At 23.9% G+C, this 25,015-nt stretch overlaps 2 protein-coding genes across 5 annotated transcripts in view; both read left to right on the forward strand.

Annotated features, from left to right (window-relative positions):
* The window catches only part of LOC117175674 (homeodomain-only protein-like), a 101,099-nt gene that overhangs the window by 47,759 nt on the left and 28,325 nt on the right, over positions 1 to 25,015 (forward strand). The window lies entirely within an intron of this gene.
* Positions 1 to 25,015, forward strand: part of LOC117175672 (cilia- and flagella-associated protein 61-like) — a 34,781-nt gene that overhangs the window by 6,424 nt on the left and 3,342 nt on the right. For all 3 annotated transcript variants that reach the window (XM_033365400.1, XM_033365401.1, XM_033365403.1), the window contains 15 exons: positions 18 to 350; positions 3,028 to 3,056; positions 3,149 to 3,645; positions 3,708 to 3,864; positions 3,952 to 4,211; positions 7,002 to 7,258; positions 7,840 to 8,056; positions 9,646 to 9,899; positions 12,432 to 12,626; positions 12,707 to 12,829; positions 14,773 to 14,885; positions 14,962 to 15,113; positions 22,272 to 22,482; positions 22,601 to 22,770; positions 22,921 to 23,130. In XM_033365400.1, the coding sequence (XP_033221291.1) occupies positions 18 to 350; positions 3,028 to 3,056; positions 3,149 to 3,645; positions 3,708 to 3,864; positions 3,952 to 4,211; positions 7,002 to 7,258; positions 7,840 to 8,056; positions 9,646 to 9,899; positions 12,432 to 12,626; positions 12,707 to 12,829; positions 14,773 to 14,885; positions 14,962 to 15,113; positions 22,272 to 22,482; positions 22,601 to 22,770; positions 22,921 to 23,130 (3,178 nt within the window). The remainder of the gene's footprint in view (positions 1 to 17; positions 351 to 3,027; positions 3,057 to 3,148; positions 3,646 to 3,707; positions 3,865 to 3,951; positions 4,212 to 7,001; positions 7,259 to 7,839; positions 8,057 to 9,645; positions 9,900 to 12,431; positions 12,627 to 12,706; positions 12,830 to 14,772; positions 14,886 to 14,961; positions 15,114 to 22,271; positions 22,483 to 22,600; positions 22,771 to 22,920; positions 23,131 to 25,015) is intronic.

Raw genomic sequence — 25,015 nt, forward strand, 5'->3', positions numbered from 1 at the left:
TTGAAAATGTGAATTAGGGAGGATGATAATGACGGCATCGTTCGAATAATTGATAGAGAAAAGAATAAATTAAAAGAATTTTATGGAGAGTATTATATCAGTGAGATGCTTAAATATTCAGATAGCGAAAGAAAAATAATTGTTTCTGAAACTGACGGAGTTATAACAGGAGTGATGATCATCACTAAAGTGATTGACCTTAATTTATTGAATAACGTTTTCGCACTTGGTCCTTATAATGGATTGAGAAAATCTGGTGAAAATGAGATTAAAAATCAGGGAAACTTTGAGGAGGTGCAAAGTGACTATAGCTTTTTTCAGAAACTGGAAGAGAATCCAAAAATGTTAAGGTTCGTTGGAGTTTTTAAGGTAAAAGGGTGCCCACTAACCGGAAAATCCGAAAATTAAAATAAAACCAGGAATAAAAATTCAAGCTGGGAATCGCATTTAAAGTTTTGCAAATTTTCATATTTTTCATTAATTTAACCAAAAAATCCCGAAAAATAAAATTCCCGACACTAAAATTTTCGAATAATAAAATTCTTGATAGTATAAAATTATAAAATTGCCGAAATATAAAAATCTTGAATTTGAAAATTACCGAATAATAAAATTTCCGACTTATTTTTAATAATTAATCAATGTTATTTTATCTAAGAAAACACAATAATCAAATATTTTCATCAAAAAAGTTTTTTTTAATGTTGAATTTTTTTAGATTGTTGTCTGAATTTAAAATCACAATAATTTTATACATAATAAAATGTAAAAACCCGTGCACTTCAATAGAAATAAAAATTCTACTTAAATTTTCTCCGAAATTCACATGATTTAATTCAGCACTGATTTATCTCGCAGTATCTGATTTTTTCTTAACAATTAGTTTTTTGAGATAGTTTTTCGTAATTAAAAAAAATACTTTACACATTATTAAACAAAATTTTTCGTCCAGAATTATATATTTTTTAATTATTCTTGTTTTAAATTCAACCAATGCTTTTTAAAAACTTTAAACATTAAACATATGTTTGATAATATTATTTTAAATAAATAAGTGAACAAAAAATATAATAACAAAACAAATCAGTTTGAATTTTTATCCTTTTCTTATAAAGTTTTATTACCAATTTTCTGCACCAGCACTTTTGTAAATTTCAGAAGAAATCTTAATTACAAAAATTTAATGACATTAAAAAACTGAAAATAATGTCAAAAATAAATCTTGAAGATTTTAAAGTTATTTTTTTAACATTGAGAGATCTTTTGAAATCTAAAAATAAACAACGAATTATTAAAAAATATAGTTCTATTCAGAAGTTTAAAGATCTATTGAAAATTATTTAAATCTTGAAAACATTTTAATTCATTTCAAATGATTTCCTAAAACTTCGGAAAAGAATGTAGAATACTTTAAAGCAACAATTTTGAATTTTGCAGAATTACAAAAATGTATAAAAAATTCGAGTAAATTTAAGAGATATTTAATGTTTAAAAACATTCATATATAATTAAAAACATAAAACGTTTAAAAAAATCTTAAACAAAATTTTTAGAATCATCTTAAAAATTTGTAAAAGTTACAACAGAATAACAAAATTAGCTTTAGATCCCTTAGAAAATATAAATAATTGTTGATTTTGAAAAATTAATTTTTAAATAAAATTTCAAAATATTTCTTAAAATGCTGAAAAATATCTGAAAGATTTTAAAGACATTTTTTCATTGTAAAAGATTTTTTTAAATTTTAGCAATGATTCGAGTCACTTTAAAAGATTCTAAAAACTTCTTTTTTTTTGCTCGAGTATTAATTTTCTTGGTCAAAAATTCATTATTTGGGAAGAAAATTTAATGAATTGGTTGAAAATTAATTTTGTTGTCGAAAACATATATTTGGGGATTTATAATTCAACTGTTAAGTTAAATTGAAAATTAAAATATTTTCTTAAAGTTCAATTACTTTGAAAAAATTTATTTTTGGCATGGAGATTAATCATTTTAGTTTAAAATTCTTCTATTTCGTTGAAAATCCAATTATGTAAATAGAAATTGACATTTTTGTTGAGAATTCATATTTTTGAGTGAAAACTCAACTATCTTTTTGAAAATTGATATTTTTTAAATAAATGTTTACTGTTATGGATTTAAAATTTAAATCTTTCTTAGCTTCGACTATTACATTTTTCGTTGAAAATTGATTTTTTAAATTGAAAATTCAACTTTTTCATTGAAATTTGCATTACTTTAAAATACTTAATTTTGTTGACGAAGATATTTCATTTTAGTTTAAAATCTACTCAATACAAAATTTATTTATTTGGTTGAAAATTCAAATATTGTGTTTAAAATTCAGATTTTGGTTGAAAATTTATATTGTAGAGTTAAAAATTGGATTAGTTTGTTAAAATTCATTTTTTGTATGCACATTAGACTTTTTAGTTTAAAATTTATGTATTAGTTGAAAATTTGTTTATTTTGTTGGAAATTCATCTTTTTATTAGAAAATTAATTTTCTTGGTCTAAAATGCATCTATTTAATTAAAAGTTCAACTATTTAGCTCAAAATAAAAATTTTGGTTAAAAATTTATATGTCCGGATTACAACATTCAATTATTTTGTAGAAAAATGGTCTCTTTTGCTACAAATGTAATTTTTTTTTAGTTAAAAATGCAACAATAAAGAATATAAAAGATTTAAAGTGAAACTTTTTAATATTGAACAATTACAAAATTGTAGAAAAAATTCGAGAAAGTTTAAAAGAAATCCAGAAGTTTTAGAAAGATTAAAAAATAATTAAAAACACGTAAATATTTCAAAAAGTAAACATATAATAATTTAAAAAAATGGAAACAAAATGTAGATTTTTAAATATTTCAATCCAAAACTTTTGATATATTTTTTCATTTGTTTGGTGTAAGTGCTTAATTATTCATTGAATTTAGAAGCATTATGAAAAAAAAAAACATTGTAAAATGATTTATTTTAATACAAAGTGAATTTTACATTAACAAATATCTGTCTTTATACAGATCAGAAGCTAGTCACAGTACTAAAAAAGGTAAAATAATTTTAAAAGATAGTTTTCAATTTGAAGCGTCGAATTTATTTATCAAATCTAGTGTCTAATTAAAAGTTTTAATACAAATTAAGTATCAGAGAGGAATAATGTTTTCGTCTGTCAATGCTCTCATGAAAAATCACAAAAAATTGGGGAAATTTGCCCTATTTGTTTTCCTGGTGTCACAATTTCAAAAGCAAGCGAAAGTGAAGAAGAAATTAGGGAAGATAAGAGAGATGAAATGAAAGTAGTTCAAGATTTTGTAAAGAATGGAATTAGAGAAAAGAAAAATAAAGAAAAAGTTGAAGATAAACAAGAAAATGAAGATAAGACCGAGAAAGTAGAAACTAAAATTGGAACAATAGATGAAAATGAAAGCATAAAAGATTTAGTGGAGGAAAAGGAAAGAGATGAGATAGAAATGGAAAATGTAAAAGATATTGAAGCAGAAAAAGAAGAAAATAGAGAAAAAAAATTAATAGAAAAGGAAATTGTAGAAGTTTTATTCCAAAAAGAAGAAAAAGGAATACAAAAGAAAGAAAACGAAGAGTTGAAGGAAGAGAGTTCAAAGTTCTTCGAGAATATGAAGGTATCTCTCGATCTAATTTTTTTTTCTCTTCATTACTCGTTCTTATCGATTTCTAATCGAAGGTCAAGAGCTTGTCTCAAACTGCATTTGCTTGCCTATTGATCTCGAATGATGAAGATCAGGACTCTGGCCTTAATCAACTTCTCCTTGCACAATCGATAAATCTGCAATCCAAGATAAGAATTAGCATAATTGCAGATACTCTTGGCCACATTCCAAGTAATTCTAAATTTAAAGACTTAAATAAGCCATTCTCTTTATTATTTATAATAATTTCATGTATTTTTTTAAAAATTAAATTTCTAGACAGGAGACTAACGATTCCTGGTATTGAAGTTTCGGAATTAATGCTGCAGGAATTAAACTCTTCAAATTATTCAACTTCATCCTTTCAAGGCAAATCGAATGCTTTTGTTTTAGAAATTTTTAGCTTGCAAGATTATAGGGATCAGGAAATTGGTCAAGGTTTTCTGCAAGCAGCTTTTGAATGTATTCCTAGCATGGATTATTGTGCGATACTTTTACCATCAACTCATCACTTTTTCCCATTTATGGAAAACTTTGTGGTATAATAATTTTTTCTAAAACATGAATCAATGAGATTTTTTTGACTTGTATATGAATTGAGTTCCATTTTGAAACTCCGCCGCTGCCTACTCTTGGGCCAATATTTGAGGGTTGGTAAAAACTCCCAATGTAGAAATTCCCTGACTGTCCCTGAATTTTCACTGACCAAATTTTCATTCCATCTGACCGCTGTAAAAATTTTTTAAAATGCAAAAACGACCTTGCAGGTAGGTGATAACTCATGTTAGGGCAAAGAGGTTTTTTTTTTCATTTATTCTGAACACTTTTGTTACAACCTGCATATTGAGTAGGTCAATTTTCAATCTTAAACTAAAATTATCAAATATCTATAAAAAAAAAGATAAGGTTACCACAAAAATGGAATACATACTTCAATTTTCAGTCAAAGAAATAAATGTTTAACTACTGTTCAACAACAATATAATGAGCTTTTAAATGAATCATTAAAGTTTCAATTCAAAAGACTAAAATACATGAATTTCCAACTAAAAATAGTTAAATTCTTAACCTAAAATAGAATAGGTAAATTATTAATTAGAAAAATAAAATTAAGAAAAAAAGGAATACGAATTTTCAAGAAAATAGTTCAATTTTCAATCAAACAAATGAATTTTTTTCTTAAGAGATGAAAATTCAACTAATGAGACTACTCTTCTAACAAAATAACGAATTTCAAACAAAAAGTTGAGTTTTTACCTGAAGAAGGTTTTTACATAAAAAGATTAAGTTTCAATAAATAAAATAATTTTCAATAAAAAAAATTTCAACCAAAACAGTAAATTTTCTAAAACAAAATAATAATTTTCAACAACTTACTAGAATTTTTCACAAAATTGTTGAATTTTTAGCTGAAGAAGATAATTTTTAAACCAAACATGGAATAGTTAAATATTCCATTAACACAATTTTCAAAAGAGAAAGAAAGAAATTTTCAACGAAAAGTGTAAAATTTTATATTTACGATAAAATATATTTATTTTCAACAAAAAAGACAAATTTCCTGCAAAAAATTCAGTTTTCATCCCAAAAAAATTATATTTCAACGAAGCAAAAATGAAATACTTAAATTTTCAGCTAAAAAACAACTTTCTGCTAAAAACGCGAATTTTCAACAAATTCTTTAAACCTTTAAACCAAGAAATGAATATTTAATTAAAATCAACAATTTAAAAAAAATGATTTGTTACCAAGTAGTTTAATTTACAATCCAAAATATAAATTTTCTACTGAAGACGTCAAATTTTCAACGAAATACATGAAATTTCAACTAAAAAAGATATATTTTCAACCAAATGTAAGATAGTTTAATTGATGAAGGTTTAATCAATAAGGATACTTTTCTACCAAAAAGATGAACTAAAAACAAAATAGTTGAATTTTCATCACAAACAAATTGTCACCTAAAAATGTAATTTTCGCTATAAGAACTAATTCTCAATTAAATAAATAAATTTTCAATCAAAACGATACATTTTTAACCAAGCAAATTAATGTTCTATCAATAAAGATTGATTTGTAACAAAATACAATGAATTTTCAAACAAATATTCGAATTTTTACAGGAATTAAAAAAATAATAATAGTGGTTCAATTTTCAACCAAAGAAGTGAATTTTCTACTAAAAAGTTAAAATTTCAATGAAGAACATAACAGATTTTAATATTAATCCAAAAACAGTTAAACTGAACCAAAAGATACGAATTTTCAATAACATGTTGGAATTTTTTCATTTTTTGAATTTGAAACCAATAAAGATTTTTAAGTCGAAAATGAAAAAAAATTGTGCAAATTATAATTTGAGGATTTTACACAATTTTCTTTTATAAAATTCTGGAATCTTTTAGAATATTTTGAAATACTATTGAATATTCCGTTAAAACGATCTGTAGAATATATGTCGAGAACTAAAATATCATGAAAAAGTTTCCAAGAAAATTTTTTTAAAACTTTTAAAATCTTCTAAATTCGCGGTTCGAAACCTTAAAAAATCTACATTTTGTTTGTGGTCAAATGATTTTTCCATCCATTTAAAACTTCTAAACATCTGAAAATTACTCGTAATTTTGCTAAAATTTTATAATATTGCTAATCTGAAAACTTAAACTTTTAAATCTTCCACATTCTTTGCTTTACATTCTTTTCCGAAATGTAAGGAAATCGTTTAAAATCTTTTCAAATATTCTCTTAAAATTAATTTAAAAAAAAAAAGAATGAATTTGAATATTTAAAGGAATCTTAAGAATTTTTTTTGTTGAATTTTTTTTGTCTCAAAGCTTTTAAAACAGGAAACAAAAATTAAAAATGCCTATAATTTAATCTTTCTCGTCTCTTTAAATATGTGAAAAAGTTTACAAATTATAGTCTGGTAGGGCAACTTCGAAAATATAATTATTTTCGAATGTTAAAAAATAATTAAAATTCGCTTTTCAGCCAAAATATTTAGAAGCCTTACTAAATAAGGGACACTCCCTTGAGATAATCGGTGTAGAATTTAAATTTTGATGCAGCCCTGAATATTGGAAATGAAAATTGAACAAAGTTTCTAGTACGTTTTTCAATCGGAACATCTAAAAAATAAATAAATTTATTAAATAAAATTCTTGGGCAATATAAAAAATTCTAGGAATGACCTATTCCAGATTAATATGATTTTTCTTTCTAGCAGTGATATTTGCTTCTAATTAAAATATTTCTCTTCTTAATCATAATGATCGATTCCAACATGTTCTCCATTTATAATGAATGGAATGACTGTTTAACTCGAGCAGAGAGTGCCCTTGCGTTTCAACAAGGATTTTCCAATGGCCTTGTACCTCGCACATCGAGCAGTTTTCTTGGGTAATTTTAAATCAAGAGAAGCTGTACCTTACGATCTCGAAGAAAATTTAAACCAACTTCTCTATGGAATACTTGGGAAAGAAGCTATAATCAAAGATTGCCAGGAAGCCGTTTTTAAATTAAATAGAGAAAAAGAATGCTTAGTCTTCTTCTGTGAGGATATTTTAATCGGGATTGCCGTGTTAAGGTGAAAAATTTACGTTGAAAAATAATCTATCTCATATAAACATGAAGCCACTCGTTTCTCGCAGCTCAGCTCTCACAGCTCGGCTCTCACACGAAAAGAAACGTAGGCCCGTCAGAGAGGCGGTCGCGAATCAACGCGCATGCCCAGCGTGCGCGCGCACGTTTTCCTGCAAATATAATAGAAGTTCTTCGCAAGTGAGAGCCGAGCTGCGCTCGTCAGCTAGCTTTACAATCGTTTAATCTTCTCCCCTATACATAAATAATTAATTTATTGATGTTGTAGTTATTTCAATTATCTCATTTTTTCTTTTAAATAAATATTCTTACCAAATTAGATGTTAAAAAAAGATCCTATTTCAAATTCCGTTTGGAATCGAACCTAGGTCTTTCAATTGCCGGGTTGATTGGTACGATTGCCAGCGGATTTATAGAGATGATCTTTTTTCATAAACGTAATGAATATTGTTTTTATTATTTGAGATTAGAATACAATATCTTTCAAAATTTCAAATTTTTTAAGTATATTTTTTCTTACAAAATCTGATGTAATTACCGGAATACTCACGATCAGATTTTGCACAGTTTCGAGAGAGAAATCAACTTTCTGCGACGTCATTATCATATTGACGATTACGTATCGATTCAAAATGTTCCCATCGATGGGCATGGCCGACTGCTTCACTTTGTGATCATGCCAATATTCGCTGTATGTCACCGATTTTTCTATCGGGAAATTATGCGAATCACTGGGATGTCGATTTTGTATTATCGATTGTATGAGAGAGATGCCAGGGCTCTGGTGAGAATTTTTATTTTTCAAAATTGCATATCAATCTAAGTTTAGAAAATTAATTACTGATTTTGAGAATATCTTTTTGAAAAGGTGTTCTATCAAAATTATAGGAAAGATTCATGTGACCCTATATGTTTATAATTGCAAAAAATTGTTAAGAATTGTTTCGAATTTTTATTTCTCTAGTTTAGGATGAGATAAATCTTTATAATAAAGTCCCATAAAAGAGCTCAGACACCACAATCTTTTCCATAATCTTCTATTTTCACCTTTTAAGAATATATCCTATTTCTCCCCTTTTTTAAGTCATTCCTCTTTTTCCGTTTTTGAAATAATTCCTCCCCTCTTTTCCCCCTTTTTTTAATAATTCATTAAAAAATTTTTTTGACATTTGTCTTTTTTCAATAAAAATGATTCAACTGTGTATTTCTTTAAAGTTTATTATTTTTTTGCTTACAATTTCGACCATCTCGTTCAAAATTTATCTTTACAAGTTGAAGATTCAACTATTTTGTTTCAAATTTAATTATTTAAAAAGAATCAACTACCTTTTTAAAAAATCATCTTTGCTTGAAAATTCAATTGTTTTTTTAAACATTCGTCCACGTGGATTAAAAATCCTTTCTTTGCTTGCAGAAATTTCCTCTTTTTTGGTTAAAAATTCAACTATTCAGTTAAATATAATAAAACAACATTTTCTAATAAATAAATCGACGTTGGTAAAAAAGCCATCTTTTTAAATAAAAAATTCAATGTTTCTGTTAAACATTTGTCTTCTTGCATAGAAAATTCATTTTTTTGTATTAGCGGATCATCCTAGTTTGGTAGAAATATCATATTTTATAGTTAAAAATCAACTTTTTGAGAAAAATTCCACTGTCTTCTAAAATTTTTCTTTCAGTGAAAAAAATCAACTGTTCAGTTGGAAAAGCATTTTTTGTTGTTAAATTTTACGTTCTTTTTTCACTTGATAAAAAAAGTAATCATCAGAAATTTTGCTGTTGTTGTAGAAAATGTGTCTTTTCGAAATGAAAATTCATATATTTTTTTTACTAGAAATATCATATTTTGGGTTAAAAATAAACCTTTTTGTTAAAAATTCAACTGGCTTAGAGAAAATTAATCTTTTTGACTCAAAGATTAAAGTTTTTGGTTGGAAGTCCTATTTTTTTTTTTAGTTGAAATCATTTTTGTTCAAAAATTTAATTTTTGAAAATGTTACTAAATCTCTTAGTAGAAATTTCATATTTTTCATTTAAAAATTCGAGAGCTTGGTTTAAATGAATCTTTCTTTTTTGAAAATAAACTATTTTAATAAAAATTTATCTCTTCGTAGAAAATTAATAGAATTTTCCCTTCTATTTTTTTCTGTGAAGCCTGAAAACTTTTGGTATTCTGGACTGAGAGTGAATTTTTATTAAGCAACATTTTTTCTTATTTATTTTGAAAAGGATATGTACTTATATAAAAAAATGTTTCTGTAACAAATTATTTTTTTTAAGATCTCCACCTTTCCTTCATTTATTTTTTTATAGAAATATTTTTCCATGAAGTGAACAACCATTCTCAGTTTTCTATATAAAAATAATTTTTAGACTCGAACGCACCCCCTTGTGTCTTGTCTGAACGATATGATTCCTGTGGAACCACGAATTAAAACGGAATTTAAATTTCAACATTACTACGAAAACAATTTGAATCCTTCAATGAGTTACCAAGAGGAAAGATTTTCCCTTTTCATGATGACTCCTCAATTATCAACAATTTCTAAACCTGTTATAAATACAAAAATTGTTGTGGTTGGTGCTTCCGATTGTGGAATGGCTTTTATTGAAATGCTGGTATTCGCGTGAGCCTTGTCGTTTTTTACATTTATTTATTATTAAATAAATAATTACTTTTCAGGGGCTGTCCATAAACTTATTTGTTCAAGGGTCAAATTTTAATTTTACTGTTGTCAATTTTGAAAGTTAATTTTTCTATGGCTAAGTCATTCAAACAATTTTCTGTGAAGAAAATATTTGTTAAACATATAAATATATTTGAATAATATTAAATCAATTTTTAAATTAGAAGCAGTATAGTCGTATGGAATATTTTTCCTGAAAAAGTAAGCTATGATTTATTAAAATTGAACAATTTTCAAAAAATTAGCAAGAAGGGACGGTAAGAAAGAATTGAATTAAAAAACTATAGTTAAACTGATAATATCATTTTAATTCTCAAACTCATAGAAAACTTTTTTCAGAGGCCTCATTTTTGACACAACCACTTTAAATGCGAGATGAATTAATCAATGATTAGAACCCACTAAGAAAAATCTATACAAATTTATTCAAAAGTTTTTTTTTAAATTCGACTATTGTATCTACTTGTTTGAAATTTGAACTACTTTGTTAAAAATTAATTTTTTCTTTTGAAGATTCATCTCCTCGATTAAAAATTGTATTACTTTGTTAAAAATTCGTTTATTTTGTGCTTTAAAATCATTACTTTTTAATCAAAATTTAACTATTCCATTTTTCGTTGAAAATGTATCATTGTTAATAATTAAACTACATATTTAGTTAAAAATTTATATTTTCTATTTGAAAATTCTACTATTTGTTTGAACATTCATGTAGTTTGTTGAAAATTCATCTTTTTCTGTAGTAAGTTGATCTTGGTTGAAAATTCATCCTTTTCAATAAATGTCAAGTTAAAAATTAATCAGTTTTTGATTTAACATAAAAATACTTAATAGCTTAAATATTCATTATGACATTTTTTTGTTAAGATATTATCTTTTTGGTAGATAATTCATCTACCTGATTGAAAATTGAACTATTTATTTAAAAAATTAACTGTTCAGTTAAAACAAATTTTTTTTTGTCTGAAGATTCTTAATTTATTTAAAAACTCATTTCTAAAGTGAAAAATTGTTGCTTTTTCGGTTACGATTGATTTTGTTTACTGTAAGATTAAATATTCTATTTTTTATTAAAAATTTATCTTTGTTAGTTGAAAATTCAAGTATTTCGTTAAAAATGCGTCTTTTTAGATCGAAAGTTCGACTACTTTGGTAGAAGGTTCAGGTATTTGGAAAAATGCAACTCTTTGTTTAAAAATTAATTTTTTTGTTTGAAGATTAAAAAATTTTGTTGAAAATACTACTAATTTAAAGTTGAAATACTTTGTAAACAAAATTGTCGGTTGAAGATTCATCACTTCAGATGAAAATTAAATTACTCAGTTGTAAAATAACTTTTTGTTGGAAATTCATATTTTGTGATTAAAAATTTTTCTATTTTGTTGAAATTTAACTTTTTGATAAAATTTAATTTTTTTAAATTTTAAAACGTAACTATTTCATTTTTTGTTGAAAATGTATCCTTTATATGTTAAAAATACATCTATTAGGTAGAAAAGTAATGTATTTTACTTAAAATTCATCTTTTTGGTTGAAAATTTATCTATTTAGTTACAAATTTGTATTTCTTAGTTTCATATAACTAGTTAAAAATTTATTTTTTTAAAGAAAATTTAACGAATTCATTTATGGTTAAAAATTCTAATTTTTGGGTCAAAAATTGATCTGCCATCTGAAAAAATCGTCTATTTGGCTTTAAAATTCAATTATTTAAAATAAAAGAACTTTTTTCTGGTTTAATGTCATTCAATTTTTTTTCAAACTATGGGTTTAAAAATCATTTTTTTTTTTTTGGTTAAAATATCAACTATTACACGTTTATTTAGGAATTTATCTTTTTTGGTTTAAAAATCCACTACTCAGGTAAAACTTGAACTACTTTGTAAAAAATGACTTTTTTTGGTTGAAAATTCATGTCAGTTAAAAATTCAACTATTTGGTTTTAAGTGAATTTTTGTTTGAAAAATGAACTTTTTTTTATATTTGAAAATTTACCTATTTTAATGGAAGTTTGTTTTTTTAATTACATTTTTTTATTCCAAAATTTAACTACTAAATTTTGTATTAAAAATGTATCCCTTGTAAGATGAAAAATTTACTTTTTGATAACAAATTTAAGTATTTTGTTGAAAATTGTATAATTTTGGATAGAAATTGTTCATATATTGTGTTGAAAATTTTTCTTTCATTAGATCAATCTCACCAATCTAAAACCAAAAGGAATCTTATTTGTTTAAAAATTTGTCCATTAGATTGAATATGCTTCTTAATGTTAGTTTATAACTTTTTCCTTGAAATTTTTTTAGTTTCTAATTATTTGTTTTGGTAAAATTTTTTTGAAGAAAATTGAACTATTTAATTGTAAATACAATATATTTATGAACAGCCCCTAATGACAAAACCTCAAGCAGTCATGATCTAAAAACTGCAGCCCTATGTTAGATTCTATTTAGATATTTCGATTTCTTTTAGCTCAAGAGCCGATTCTGCTAATTTTACGAATGTTACTCTAATCTCTACGAATGGGTTGCCTTATGAAAAAAATAGGACCTGTTTGGAAAAAAAATTCATTCCATTTAATGGTCGTTATTGTCACGCTTACAGGCAAATGAAAGCAGGCAGAGCCTGGTTCAATATTATTAATGGGACAGTCAGTGCTATCAATCGGTGATTTTTTATCTTATGAACTGTATTTATTAATTTTAAAATGAGGAAAAATTAATGGAAAATTTGTTTCAATTCATCAGAAAACAAAAATACGTAACAGTGAAGAAATTAGGGCACTTGACATACGATTATCTGATTTTAACGTGCGGCCTTCAATTTCAAAAACCAAGGCTTCCTAAACAAAAAAAAAATTGGAATGGAGAGTGAGATTTTTTTTTATAAAGAATACCTTATAAATTATACAAGTGGCGGAAATTATTTACACGCCAATTTTTTCAGTTTTTTCATAAAGCTCGTTAATTTTTATAAAATTAAAATTAAATTTGTATCCACATAATAGGACAAAAAATGATAAAATAGTTGAGTCTAATAAGTTCAAGCTGAAGCAAAAATTTTATTTTAACAAAATTATAATTACATAAAAATAATTTTTCTTAAAATAATTTAAAGTTGGAAATGATTTCAAAATTTTGTAAGCAAAGGGTGGATTTTTTAAGATTTATAAATACAATTTTAGTCGTTTTTAAGGAATTTGAAGGTTTTGAGATATTAACATTTTTCCCTTATGAGTCCAAGAACAATTTAAATTTATTTTTGATTTTGAAGCATTAATTTAGAAAAATATTTTAAAAGATTTTAAAATATTTCAAATGATTTCCTAAAATTTTGAAAAATAAAGTAAAAGGTTTTAAAGTCAAATTTAAAAATTTTTCAAGATTACAAAATTTCACGAGTAATTTCAAAAGATATTTAGAAGTTTTACAAAGATAAAAAATCATTTTAAACTTCAACAAATTTCAAAAGATTTAAAACAAAAAGTTCATTTTTGAAGCTTTTTAAAGATTTCGGAAGATTCCAAAGTAAAAAAAAAGTTATTGGGATTCCTGGGAATATTTCAAGTGATTCTTTATTTTGAAAAATCAATTTGAAGAGAATATTTAAAAATATTTAACAACATTGCGATAGATTTCCTAAATTCTCAAACATCAGTCCTAAAAATGTTAAGACAATTTCAGGAATAATTCCAGTTAGTTCAAAAGATATTTAGCAATTTTAAAACTTTGAAAGATTTCTGAACATTTTTAAAAATATTAAAAATTTTTTCCCCATTGTCAAACAGTCGTTAATATATTTTAAACTGATTAAAATTTTTCCTTTAATTTGGAAAAATCCTGTAAAAGAAAAAATTTCTTAGAAATTTGCTAGATACTTTTCATTTTACTTTTTTTTTTTATTTTTCTCGATAAATAAAAAAAATGTGTATCATATATTTTTATTAAGACAAAACTTATTTATATAACCTTAAAGCAAATAAACCTAGAAACCTAAAGAAAATAGTTATTACAATTTTTTTTGTGTTAATAATTATTTTTAATTTTTAATTATCACTTGCCTAAAGCTTTTGTTTTTTCCTATCTAAAAAAAATTATTTTGGTTTTTAATTTGTCTTCTTTTCGGTTTGAAAAATCATCTCTTTTGCTACAAATTTAATCTTTTTTTTATTATTAAAATGGTTAAGTTTCGGTTGAGTTTAACTTTAAAATTTTTTTTGGTTGAGGATTCAACTATTTGTTTGAAAATTCATCTTTTTGCATAAGATTAATATTTTCAGTTAAAAAAACATTATTTCGGTTAAAGATTCAATTATTTTGTTAGAAATTCGTTTTTGTATGATTTTAACAATTTTATTATTTAAAAAATTCTTTTTTTGGATTGAAATATCAACTATTACATTTTTCGTTAAAAATTTGTCCTTTTTGTTCGAAAATAAACTTTTTTTTTGAAAATTCATATTTTCGGATTAAAAAATAAACTGTTTTGTAGAGAATTCGTCTTTTTAAATTTTTTTTTCATATTGTTTGGTTTAAAATACAACTGGTTGAAAATGAATCTTTTTCTTTTATGAGGATTCAACTATTTTGTTAAAAAAATTTCTTCTTTAGATAAATTGAACTGTAGTTGATTTTAAACACAAATATTTCTCGATTGAAATATCAAATATTAGATTTTTCGAAAAACTATGCAAAAGCTCAAAAACAGGAGTGTAGATAATTTCTGCCTAAACGAGTGTTATAATTGAATTTTGATGATAAACATTATTCATTCTATAATAATTAATTAATTAATTAATTAATAATATTTCAAGAAATCCAACGGAAAGTGAAACTCCCATAAATTGTTTATCAATAAATGACGACACGGATGCTGCTGTGTGTGTCAAGAGTTTAAAAAATTGGACGGAAAATTTGACAACTAAAAGTTAGATTATTAAAAACAGATTTTTTTATCTAAGTTGATTTACATAAAAAAATTAATTTAATAAATTTCAATGTAGAATGGATAGTATTCTATGGTTGGAATATCGAATGCTATTGTGCTTTAAATGCTTTCCTCGAAATGGGAGTGAAAGGTTCCTGGATAACTTTAATCGAACCTCCTCTTCCTGGATGTGAAATGCATGATAAAGTTTTCTTTAATAATAGTGAGGTAAAAAAATGAAAAAGTAATTATGCTTGTCCCTTTTCATTACTATTATTGTGACAATTTTTCTCTACAAATTTTATTGAAAAAGGATTAGTTTAAATAATGTATAGTAGTATAATGTATTAGTAGAAAGTTGAAAATTAAACTATTTTCTTAAATATTCGTTGAAAAATCTTCTTCCTTAAAAATGTATTTTTTTAATTAAAAATTTAACAATTTTGGTACAAAATTCTGATATTTGGTTTTAAAATTCAAATATTTGGTTAAAAATTAACTTTGCAGTTTTCTTGAAAATTCACACTCTCATATTTTTTGTTTTCTAGAAAATTCTAATTTTTTGTTTAAAATTCAACTTTTGGTCAATAATTAAACTTTTTGTTAGAAATTCGTCTCTTTTTCTTAAAAATGTAACGATTTGGTTACAAATGGATCTGTTGGTTGATGTTTGTTGTTGTTGAAAATTCAACTATATGAATAAAAATATTTTTGTTTGTAAATTCATTTTCTTCCTAAAATATTCATCTCTATCATTGAAAATTTAACTATATAATTAAAAATACGTTGAAAAGTCTCCTTCGTTAAAATATTATATTTTCTTATTGAAAATTCAACTATTTTAGTAGAAAATTTTACCTTTTGTTGAAAATTTCCTCTTTTTTCTAAATTCATATTTTTGAATTTTTTTCAAAGAAAATTTTTGTTTTTGAAATATTTGGTTGAATGTTGAACTTTTTTTTGAAAATTCATTTATGTGATTATAAATTATTTTCATTCGTGGAAAATTAAATCATTTTACACAAAATAACTTGCTTTTTGTAGGAGAATAATCATTTTAGTAAAAAATTCATCTTTCTTGGTTTGAAAATTTAAGTATTTGATGAAAAATTAATTTTTTTTGAAAATTCATAGTTTTTTGTCTTTTTTGTAGAAGATTCGAATTTTTTGTTAAATATTTAACTTTGTGTTAAAAATTCGTCTCTTTTTTTGTAAAGTTCAACTATTTGGTTGTAAATATAATTATTTGTGTACTTTCTTAAATATATTTTTTAAAATTGAACTTTTTGTTTGAAAATTAATTTTCTTTGGTTGAAAATGAACTTTTTTGTTGAAAATTCATGTTTTTGGAGTAAGCAGTCTTTCAAGAAATTTCGACTTCTTAGATGAAAGCTCAACACTCTTGTTAAAAGTTTGTCTTTTCAAATGAAAATTTATCTCTTTTTTTTTTAAATTCTTTTTTATTTTAAGACTAACTTTTTTTCTTGATCATTCCACTATTTTTTTAATAATTAAACTTTTTGTTAGAAATTTATCTCTTTTTCTTGAAAATGCAAATATTTGGTTACAAATGCATCTATTGATTGATTTGTTTAAAATTTAACTATTTGGTTAAAAATTTTTTTTTTGTACATTAGTTTTCTTCTTAAAGATTAATCTCTGTCATTGAAAATTGAAGTATTTTGTTGAATATTCGTTGAAAAATCTTCGTTAAAAACTGATCTTTTTTCTAAAAAAATTCAACTCTTATCTTTGTTTTATTGAAATTCGTATTTTCGAATTTACTTTTACAACAAAATTTTCTCTTTGAAATACGTGGTTGAATGTTAAACTGCTTTGTTGAATATTCATCTTTTTGATTAAAAATTATTTTATTTCGTTAAAAATTAAAACATTTTGTCAGAAATAGTGTTCTTTTGTGGAAGATTAATCTTCTTGGTTAAAAATGTATCTTTCTTCGTTTGAAGATCCAACTATTCGATTAAAAATTAACTTTTTTCGAAAATTCATAGTTTTATATTTTTTTTTGTAAAAAATTCCAATTTTTATTTAAAATTTTGTCTTGTTGGTGAAAATTTATTTCTTTTGTTGTAAAACTCATTTTTTTTAAATTTAAAATAATGTAATCCCCTGTTTTTGTGAAAAATGATCTTCTTGTCCTGTTTTGAGAGCACTTTGGGCTGTGAAGTCTGGAATGTAGATTTATTCATTTTTATCATAAATATCTGTAGAAATTTCAGGATTTGAAAATTAGAATACGTTGTTATTTTAATCACAAAAGTTTAATGAATTAAATTAATTTTTTTATATTATTATTATTATTATTATTATTATTATGTACTTTATTTTAATATTTATTATTAACTAATATTATTTATTAATATTTATTATTAATTAATTATTTTAATTTAATTAAATTTGTTTTCAATAATGTCTAATTTATTAATAAATGATATAAACTGGTTAAATGAGGCATATAAGCTGACTATTTGTTTAGTAAGTAGATGCAGAGTCGTTTGGTCGGACAGTCAATTAGAAGTGATGGATTCGACATGCTGAATCAGTTTTAATCAGAATCAAGGGGCAATGTTCGCTGATCTCCCTTCTTTGAATTGTACTGATTCTGCGTGACGAATAGGAATGCACTGCTCTAATGAATCCTACTAACCATAATCAACTGTATCTACTTATGTCACTTATTTATCATCCCAAGTGAGTCACTATTCTAATTATTGTTTTTTTTATTGCCTAATCAGAGTGGCCGTAGGTGAAAAATATTTTTTTTCAGATTTTCTAAAACTTTAACGCGGAAATATCTTTCTTTTTGCGAGAAAATTATTTCCCATTTTTGCCAGATTAAAAAATATATTTGACTATTTTTTTATATTTAGTATCATCGTCAAACGAAGGAGGGCAAAAGTAGATGTTTATAAAAAATAAATATTTTGGATAACTGTTTATGACTCAAATTTATTTGTTTTTAAGTTTATATAATTTTCCTAAGATTACTGAAGAAATTTGAAACGATTTTTTAAGATTTTAGGCACGATAAATAAATTTTTAAAAATGTTAATTTTTAACCAAATGGTTGAATTCTCAACCGAAAAAAATTAATTCTCTACAAAAAGTGTTATAGTTAAAATTTCAACAAAGAGAATTTTTGACTAAAAAATTATTTAATTCAACAAAGCAAAAGACAAATTTCTAACTAAATAGTTGAACTTTCAAACCAAAAAATATTTTTTAGTCAAAAAAGAAAAACAATTTCAGTCAAATTACAATTTAAGACAATCAAAGTTTCGAATAACTATTTATTTTTTAAGTTTATTTATGTTTAAAGTTATATAAATATAATTTTCTAAGATTATTGAGAAAGTTCAAAAACATTTTTAAAGATTTCAGATATTTTAAATCAAAAATTAAAAAAATAAATAATTTTAACCAATAAATTTCAATCTTCAACTAAAAATTATGAATTTCTAACACAAAATATTATAGTTGGTATATTGATCAAAAATAATTTAATTTTTATTTAAAAAATAGTTAAATTCAACTAAGAGAAGACTTATAATATTTTATTATTAAATTTTTATTATAATATTACAGAGAAAATTTGAACAGATTTTCAATGATTTCAGATATGTCAAATCAAAATTTAAAAAAAATATGATTTTCAACCAGATAATTGAATTTTCAGTCGAAAATATGAATGCTGAACAAAAAATGTAATACTTCATATTTCAACCAAAAATATTTTATTTTGAGTAAAAAAATATCTGAATTAACATAGAGAAGACAAAATTTTAAAAATTTCAGATATGTCGAAGAAGTATTTAGAAAATAGTTAAGAAGTTTTTTTTATGCAAAAATTTAGGACAAGTGCGAGTCGTTATGAAAGATGTTTAGGACTTATAGAAAATTCAAAGGAAAAAAATATTTCAAACATTTAAAAAAATTTTTAAACCTTTTAAAATCTATAAGAAGCTTTAAAATTTTATTTCGAAATCTTTTCACATTTTTTGAAAGTTCTAAATATCTTTTTAAGTGATTCGAATTTTTCTTAGAATTAAAAAAAATTGTTAATGTTAAAAACTTGATTTTAAAACTTCCATTAATTATGTAATAAAATATAAATAATTTGGAAATTTCCTTACATGCTACTTAGTAGGTTTAAAATGTTCTGTTTCAATTAAATATAAAAATAAGTTTTGTTTAAAATTTTTAAACAAAATTATTAGTTCACGGTAAGACAAATGTTCTTTAATTTTTTCCTAATAGTAGAAATTTTTATCAGTAAAGTAAGTAATATTTCTGGAAAGTTTCATGATTAAAAAAAGAATTGGGATAAATTTGACATTCTAATCTTAAAATTATCATGAAATCACAACCTTAAGGGTGTTAATACCACCTTTTTTTTAAATTAAAGATAAGGAATTTCCTGTATTTTGCGAGATATAATGGTTAAAATTTACAATTAAAAATGTAAAAAACTTCAAAGTAGAATTTTTGGCACTTTTAAAAGTATCATAGTAACCTCTAAATATAAATGTGACGTGGAAGGAAGGAACCATCTTTAGGACCCGAAATTCGATTTTCCGGTTTTTATTGATTTTGAATAATAAAAATTTCCCCTATCAAATAAAAAATTCTGGTTTCTTCGCTTCACGTTATTTATATTTAAAGGCTGCTACGGTGGTTTTTATGCCGAAAAATCAACTTTCTAAAGTTTTTAGATTTGTAATTGTACAATTTTAACCGTCACATCTTGTACAGTAAAGGAAATTTTTTATATTCATTTCTTAACAAAAAATTAAGTCAAATTCATCCCTAATTTTTGTAAATCATGAAACTTTCAAGAAATATTACTGACGATACTGACAACCATTTCTACTATTAAAAAAAATAAAGAACACTTGTCCTACCGTTAAAAAATAATTTTTTCAAATAATTAAAAAATCGATAAATTCTTGTATAAGAAAAGTCGGTGCCACCTTATTTTTTTATATTTAATTGAAAAAGAACATTTCAAGCCTAGTGAGTAACGAAATTTCTACATTATTCAGTTTTAATACATAATTTGTAGAAGTTTTTAAGGAAGGCTACTGTGAAACATTTAAAAGATTTTTTTAATTCGTCAGAAAAAATCGACTCATTTTAAAATATATTTAGAAGTGTTAAAATATTCAAAAGATTTCGAAATAAAAATTTAAAGCTTTTTATGAATTTTGAAGGGTTTTAAGATAATAGAAGAATATTTAAAGTTTTTAAAAATTTTATAAATACTTTGTTTCAGTTTAAAAGATATATGGGAAGTTTTAAAGAGACTACAAATATTTGAAAACTATGAAAAAAATGAAAAAAGTGAGAAAATTTATCTGCTATTTTTTTTCTAAACTTCTACAAATTCTAAATATATTTGTAAAAGACTCAAATTTTTCCTAATTTTGATTATAAAAAACATTTTTAAACATTTTCTGGATACTTTTTCGACACATCTGAAATTTTCAAAAATCTTTTTGAAATTTTTCAAGAGTCATAGGAAAACTATATTTATATAACTCCAAGAACCAATAAACAAATAAACTTAAACAACAGTTATACCAAATTTTTTTTCACCAATTATTTTACCTCTCAAATTATAATTTGGTTCAAAATCAACGTTTTTAAAGTCAAAGTTCCACTATTTGGGTGAAAGTTGAACTAATTTGTTATAAATACATTTCTGCTGAAAATGAATTCTTCTGCCTGAAATTGTAAATAATCTATTTTTTATTCGGAATTAATATTTTTTAGTTGAAAGTTCAACTATTTGGTTGAAAATTAATGTATTTTAGGGAAAGTTCATTTTTTATGGTAGAAAACTAATTTTTATGGTTGAATTTCTTTTTTTTTTTCATTTTTCTTTAAAAATTTAAAAATTCTTTACAAATTTTAAATTGAGGCTGAGATTTTCTTCAAGAAACTCAGATTATATCTTGGTATTTTATGCTTGGATGGTATGAACATATTTAATTTGGTTGAATTCCTGTTTTTGAAAATGAATTCTTGAACCTGCAAAAGTCAATATACTATTTTTGTATCAAATTTGGTCTTTTTTATTTGAAATTTAAATATTTGGTTGAAAATTCATGCCTAAAGAAACTTCAGCCCTATCCTAATAAGATAAGTTTGAGCTATCCAGGATTTATATAAAAAATCTAGAATGATTTTGTTTTTAAATAAATAAATGGAATAGCTAGAGAAAGAGATGAAACCTAATAAGTATACGTTCTCTAAAATCGGTTATATGAATATATATTCCAGTTTTGGTTTTAAAATTTAATTATTTTATTGTAAAATTGTTTTTTGTTCTTAAAAATCCAACTAATGGGTAAAACTACTTTGGGTGAAAGTTGATATTTTTAAATTGAAAATTCAAGTTTTTGGTACAATGTAAACTAATTTGATTAAAATTAATTATGTGGTTGAAGCTTATATTTGTGGTTGAACCTTACGAATTTGTTTCATTTCTTTTGTTGGAAATTAACTTTTTCACCTGAAAATGTAAAGATTCCATTTTTGGTTCGAAGTTCACATTTTTTAGTTGAATATTCATCTATTTGGTTGAAAATTAATTGGTTTTGTGGAAAATTTGTGTTTCATGATAGAAAATTGAACTTCTTGGTTAACATTTTAACTTTTTTTCCTGAATTTTTTTTTAATAATTCGAACATTATTCAAAAATGGTAAATTTGCAATATGATTTTCGTGAATAAACTTCGATTATGTCCTTATAAGATAAGTTTGGACCATCCATAATTCGTATAAAAAAGAAAAAATTACTTATTTTTTTAATAAAAAAATGAAATGGCTGGAGACATAGATAAAATGTAATATGTATAAGTTTTTTTTTAAATCTATAATACAAATAAAAATTCTCTTCTGGTTCAAAAAATTAACCATTTTGTTGAAAATTTCCAAGCTTTTTTAAAATAAATACTTTTGAGATTATTCACCTGAAAAATATAAAATCAAAAGAAACCTTTTTTCATAAGACAATACAAAAATAAAATTTCCAACATAAGTTTTCCAAATTTTAAATTCCTATTTAAAAAACTAGACTTTATAATTAAAGAAAAAATTTAATTACTTAAGAACTGTACAAGTTAAAAAATCTAAAATTCGAAATCTTTACCAGAAAATAAAAAATAAAATAAAATTATTAAAGAAAATACGGAAATTTTTAATTAAAAAATATTTTGTATTGAGATTCAGTTAAGACTTGAATAAAAGTCTTAATAGGTTACGAAACCCTTCCTTGAAGGCGCTCAGCCCCTGCCTTTAATATTTGTTTAGTCAATAATTAATTTTTCTTAAAATATCACTATATTCCCAAAATATCGAAAGGTCGATATTGCAGTGATGAACAACATAGTTGAAAGTGGTGTGAAAATTCTGTCGGGGCGGGATCTGATCGACTGGGAATTGGAAGATAATTCAAATGGGGGCAAGGTTATTAAGAACTTGAAAATAGAATCAAAGTCAGAAACGGAAACAGTCCCTTGCGACATCCTCATGAGTTTTAGTGAGAAACGAATCCAATTGGAAACTTTCATGGGTAGAAATTTCATTAAAAATAATAAAATTCAATCATTTTTAAATGATTAAAATACCCATAATAAAAAATCAAATTTTTTGCCATAAAATATTTGTAAATACAAAATTTTAATTTGTAGCTTTTTCTCGAGCTGGACTAGTATTTGATGGATTATTAGTGATCGATTCAAGATGGAGGACTAATGATCCTTTTATTTTCGCTGCTGGTACTGTCACCAAATATTCAAGAAAATATTTCGCGGATTTATCGAAACTGAAAAATTTCAATTCTCTCGAAGTCGGCGAAAGGGTCTGAATTTTATATCTAAATTAATTTTTAATTTCTGATTTTAATTTTTGTTCAGATCGAATTATATTAGTTTTATTTATTTAATTTTATAAATATTGGTTCATTTTTTGTTTGCTAAATTATTATCGTCTATTTGAAATCCTTATTTAGTTGGCAAAGCATTTAAAGAAAAAAATTGAATTTCACACACAAGATGGAGAAATACCTGTAAAGTCAAAGTCTAGGAAACTCAAACCACTTCCGGTTTATCAAGTTCCAAGGTGCATTTCTTGTATTCTACCTGGAGGATTTTATTATCTGCATGTTCATCAACCTGGAAAGAAAGTGCAAGGAAGAGTGGCAATTTCTAATGATATTTATGTTAGTATATTCAAAATAATAATTTATATAATAAAGAAAACTTAAAAGTATTTCTTTTTTAACAATATCTTTAATGGGTATTCTGCTGAGACCGCTATAAAGGGCCGTCCATGATAATCTTAGTTGAAAAGTCTGCGATTATATTTTTGGTTCAAAATTCATCTCGTTTAGTTAAAAATCCTATTATTAGATTATAAGTTTAATTATTGATTTGAAGAGGTGACTATTTTGTAAAAAATTCAACTATTTGGTTGAAACTTGAACTACTTTGTTAAAAAATCATTGTTTGTTGAAGATTTATAATTTTTATTGATAATTCATTCAACCATTTGATTAAAAATCTAACTATTTTGTTGAGAACTATTTCTTTTTTTGGTTCAAATATAATTTTTTTAAGGGCTCCACTTTTAGTTCCAAAATCATTCTTTTAATTGAAAATTAATTTCTTTTTGTTGAAAATTTAACCATTTGGCAGCGAATTATTGTCTTTTGATTAAAAATGCAACTGTTCAGTTGAAAATTAACTTTTGTGTTTAAAGTTCGTATTTTTGTTTCAAAATTTAGAAACTTGGTTAAATATTGAACTTTTTTAATGAAAATTTAGGTACTTTTATAAAAATTTATTTATTTGGTTGGAAATAAAATTGCTTTTTAAAAGTTCATATTAATGGTTGAAAATGCAACTATTTTGTAGATAAATAGTATTTTGGATTGAAAATTGAATAAGCTTGTTGAAAATTGATGTATTTTTTTGAAAATTCATCTTTTTGGTAGAATATTAAAATTTTCGGTCAAAATATCATCAGTTTCACTAGAAATTCATTTAAAACAAAAAATTTTACTTGGTTGAAAATTCGTAGTATTTTCTTTAAAATTATTCCGTAAATATTTTGTGTAAAATTACTCTGTTCTTGTTAAAAAAATCAACTACTTTGTCGAAACTTATAGTACTTTTTGAAAAATTAATTTTTTTGGTTAAAGATTCATAATTTTAGTTGAAAATTCATATTTTTTTATTAAGAATGAAACCGATTTGTTGAAAATTCTACTTTTTGGATCAAAAATAAAAGAATTTGATATGATATTTAAATACTTTGTAAAAAATTAATTTTTGCGTTAAAAATTCGTATTTTACGTTGAAGATTGTACTACTTGGTTAAAAGTTAAATTATTTCTATGTAAATTTAACTATTTAGTGAAAAATAAACTTTTTTGTTGCAAATTCATATTTTTGAGGTAGAAAAATCGTTTTGTGAATAAATTGTCTTCTTCGATTTAAAACTAAATAATTTTGTACAACACTAAGAATTGAACTGTTTTAGTGCAAATTGAACGATTGGTTAAAAAATGGATTTTTTTGTTAATAATTTGTATTTTTGGATTCAAAAATTCATAAAAAAATTTTTGGCTCTTTTAATGTTGAGAATTTTACATTTTTGTTGAAAATTATTTTTTTGTCGTTAAAAATTAATTTTTTATCTGAAAATTGAGCTATTGCGTTTGTGGTGAAAATTATATTTTTATTAAGTTGAAAAATCAACTGTTTGGTAGAAAACACGTGTATTTTGTTGAAAATTCTTCTTTTTTGTTGAGGATTAAATTATTTGTTTAAAAATTCATCTTCTTTGTTTTAAATCAACTAGTTGAAACTTTAAGTCTTTTGATTAAAAATTAATTTTTTAAACTGAAAATGTATCGATTCCATTTTTGGTTAAAAAATAATAATTATGTTAGTTGAAAATACAAATTTTGGTTTAAGATTCAAGTCTTCGGGTTGAAAAAAAATATTTGGTTACTTTTCTTGGTGGCTGGGGGGGGGGGGGGGGGGGGGGGGGGGGGGGGGGGGGGGGGGTAACGTAGTTTATGGACGGCCCCTAAAGAATGC

The sequence above is a fragment of the Belonocnema kinseyi genome, chromosome 6, assembly GCF_010883055.1.
Source record: "Belonocnema kinseyi isolate 2016_QV_RU_SX_M_011 chromosome 6, B_treatae_v1, whole genome shotgun sequence".
NCBI lineage: Eukaryota > Metazoa > Arthropoda > Insecta > Hymenoptera > Cynipidae > Belonocnema > Belonocnema kinseyi.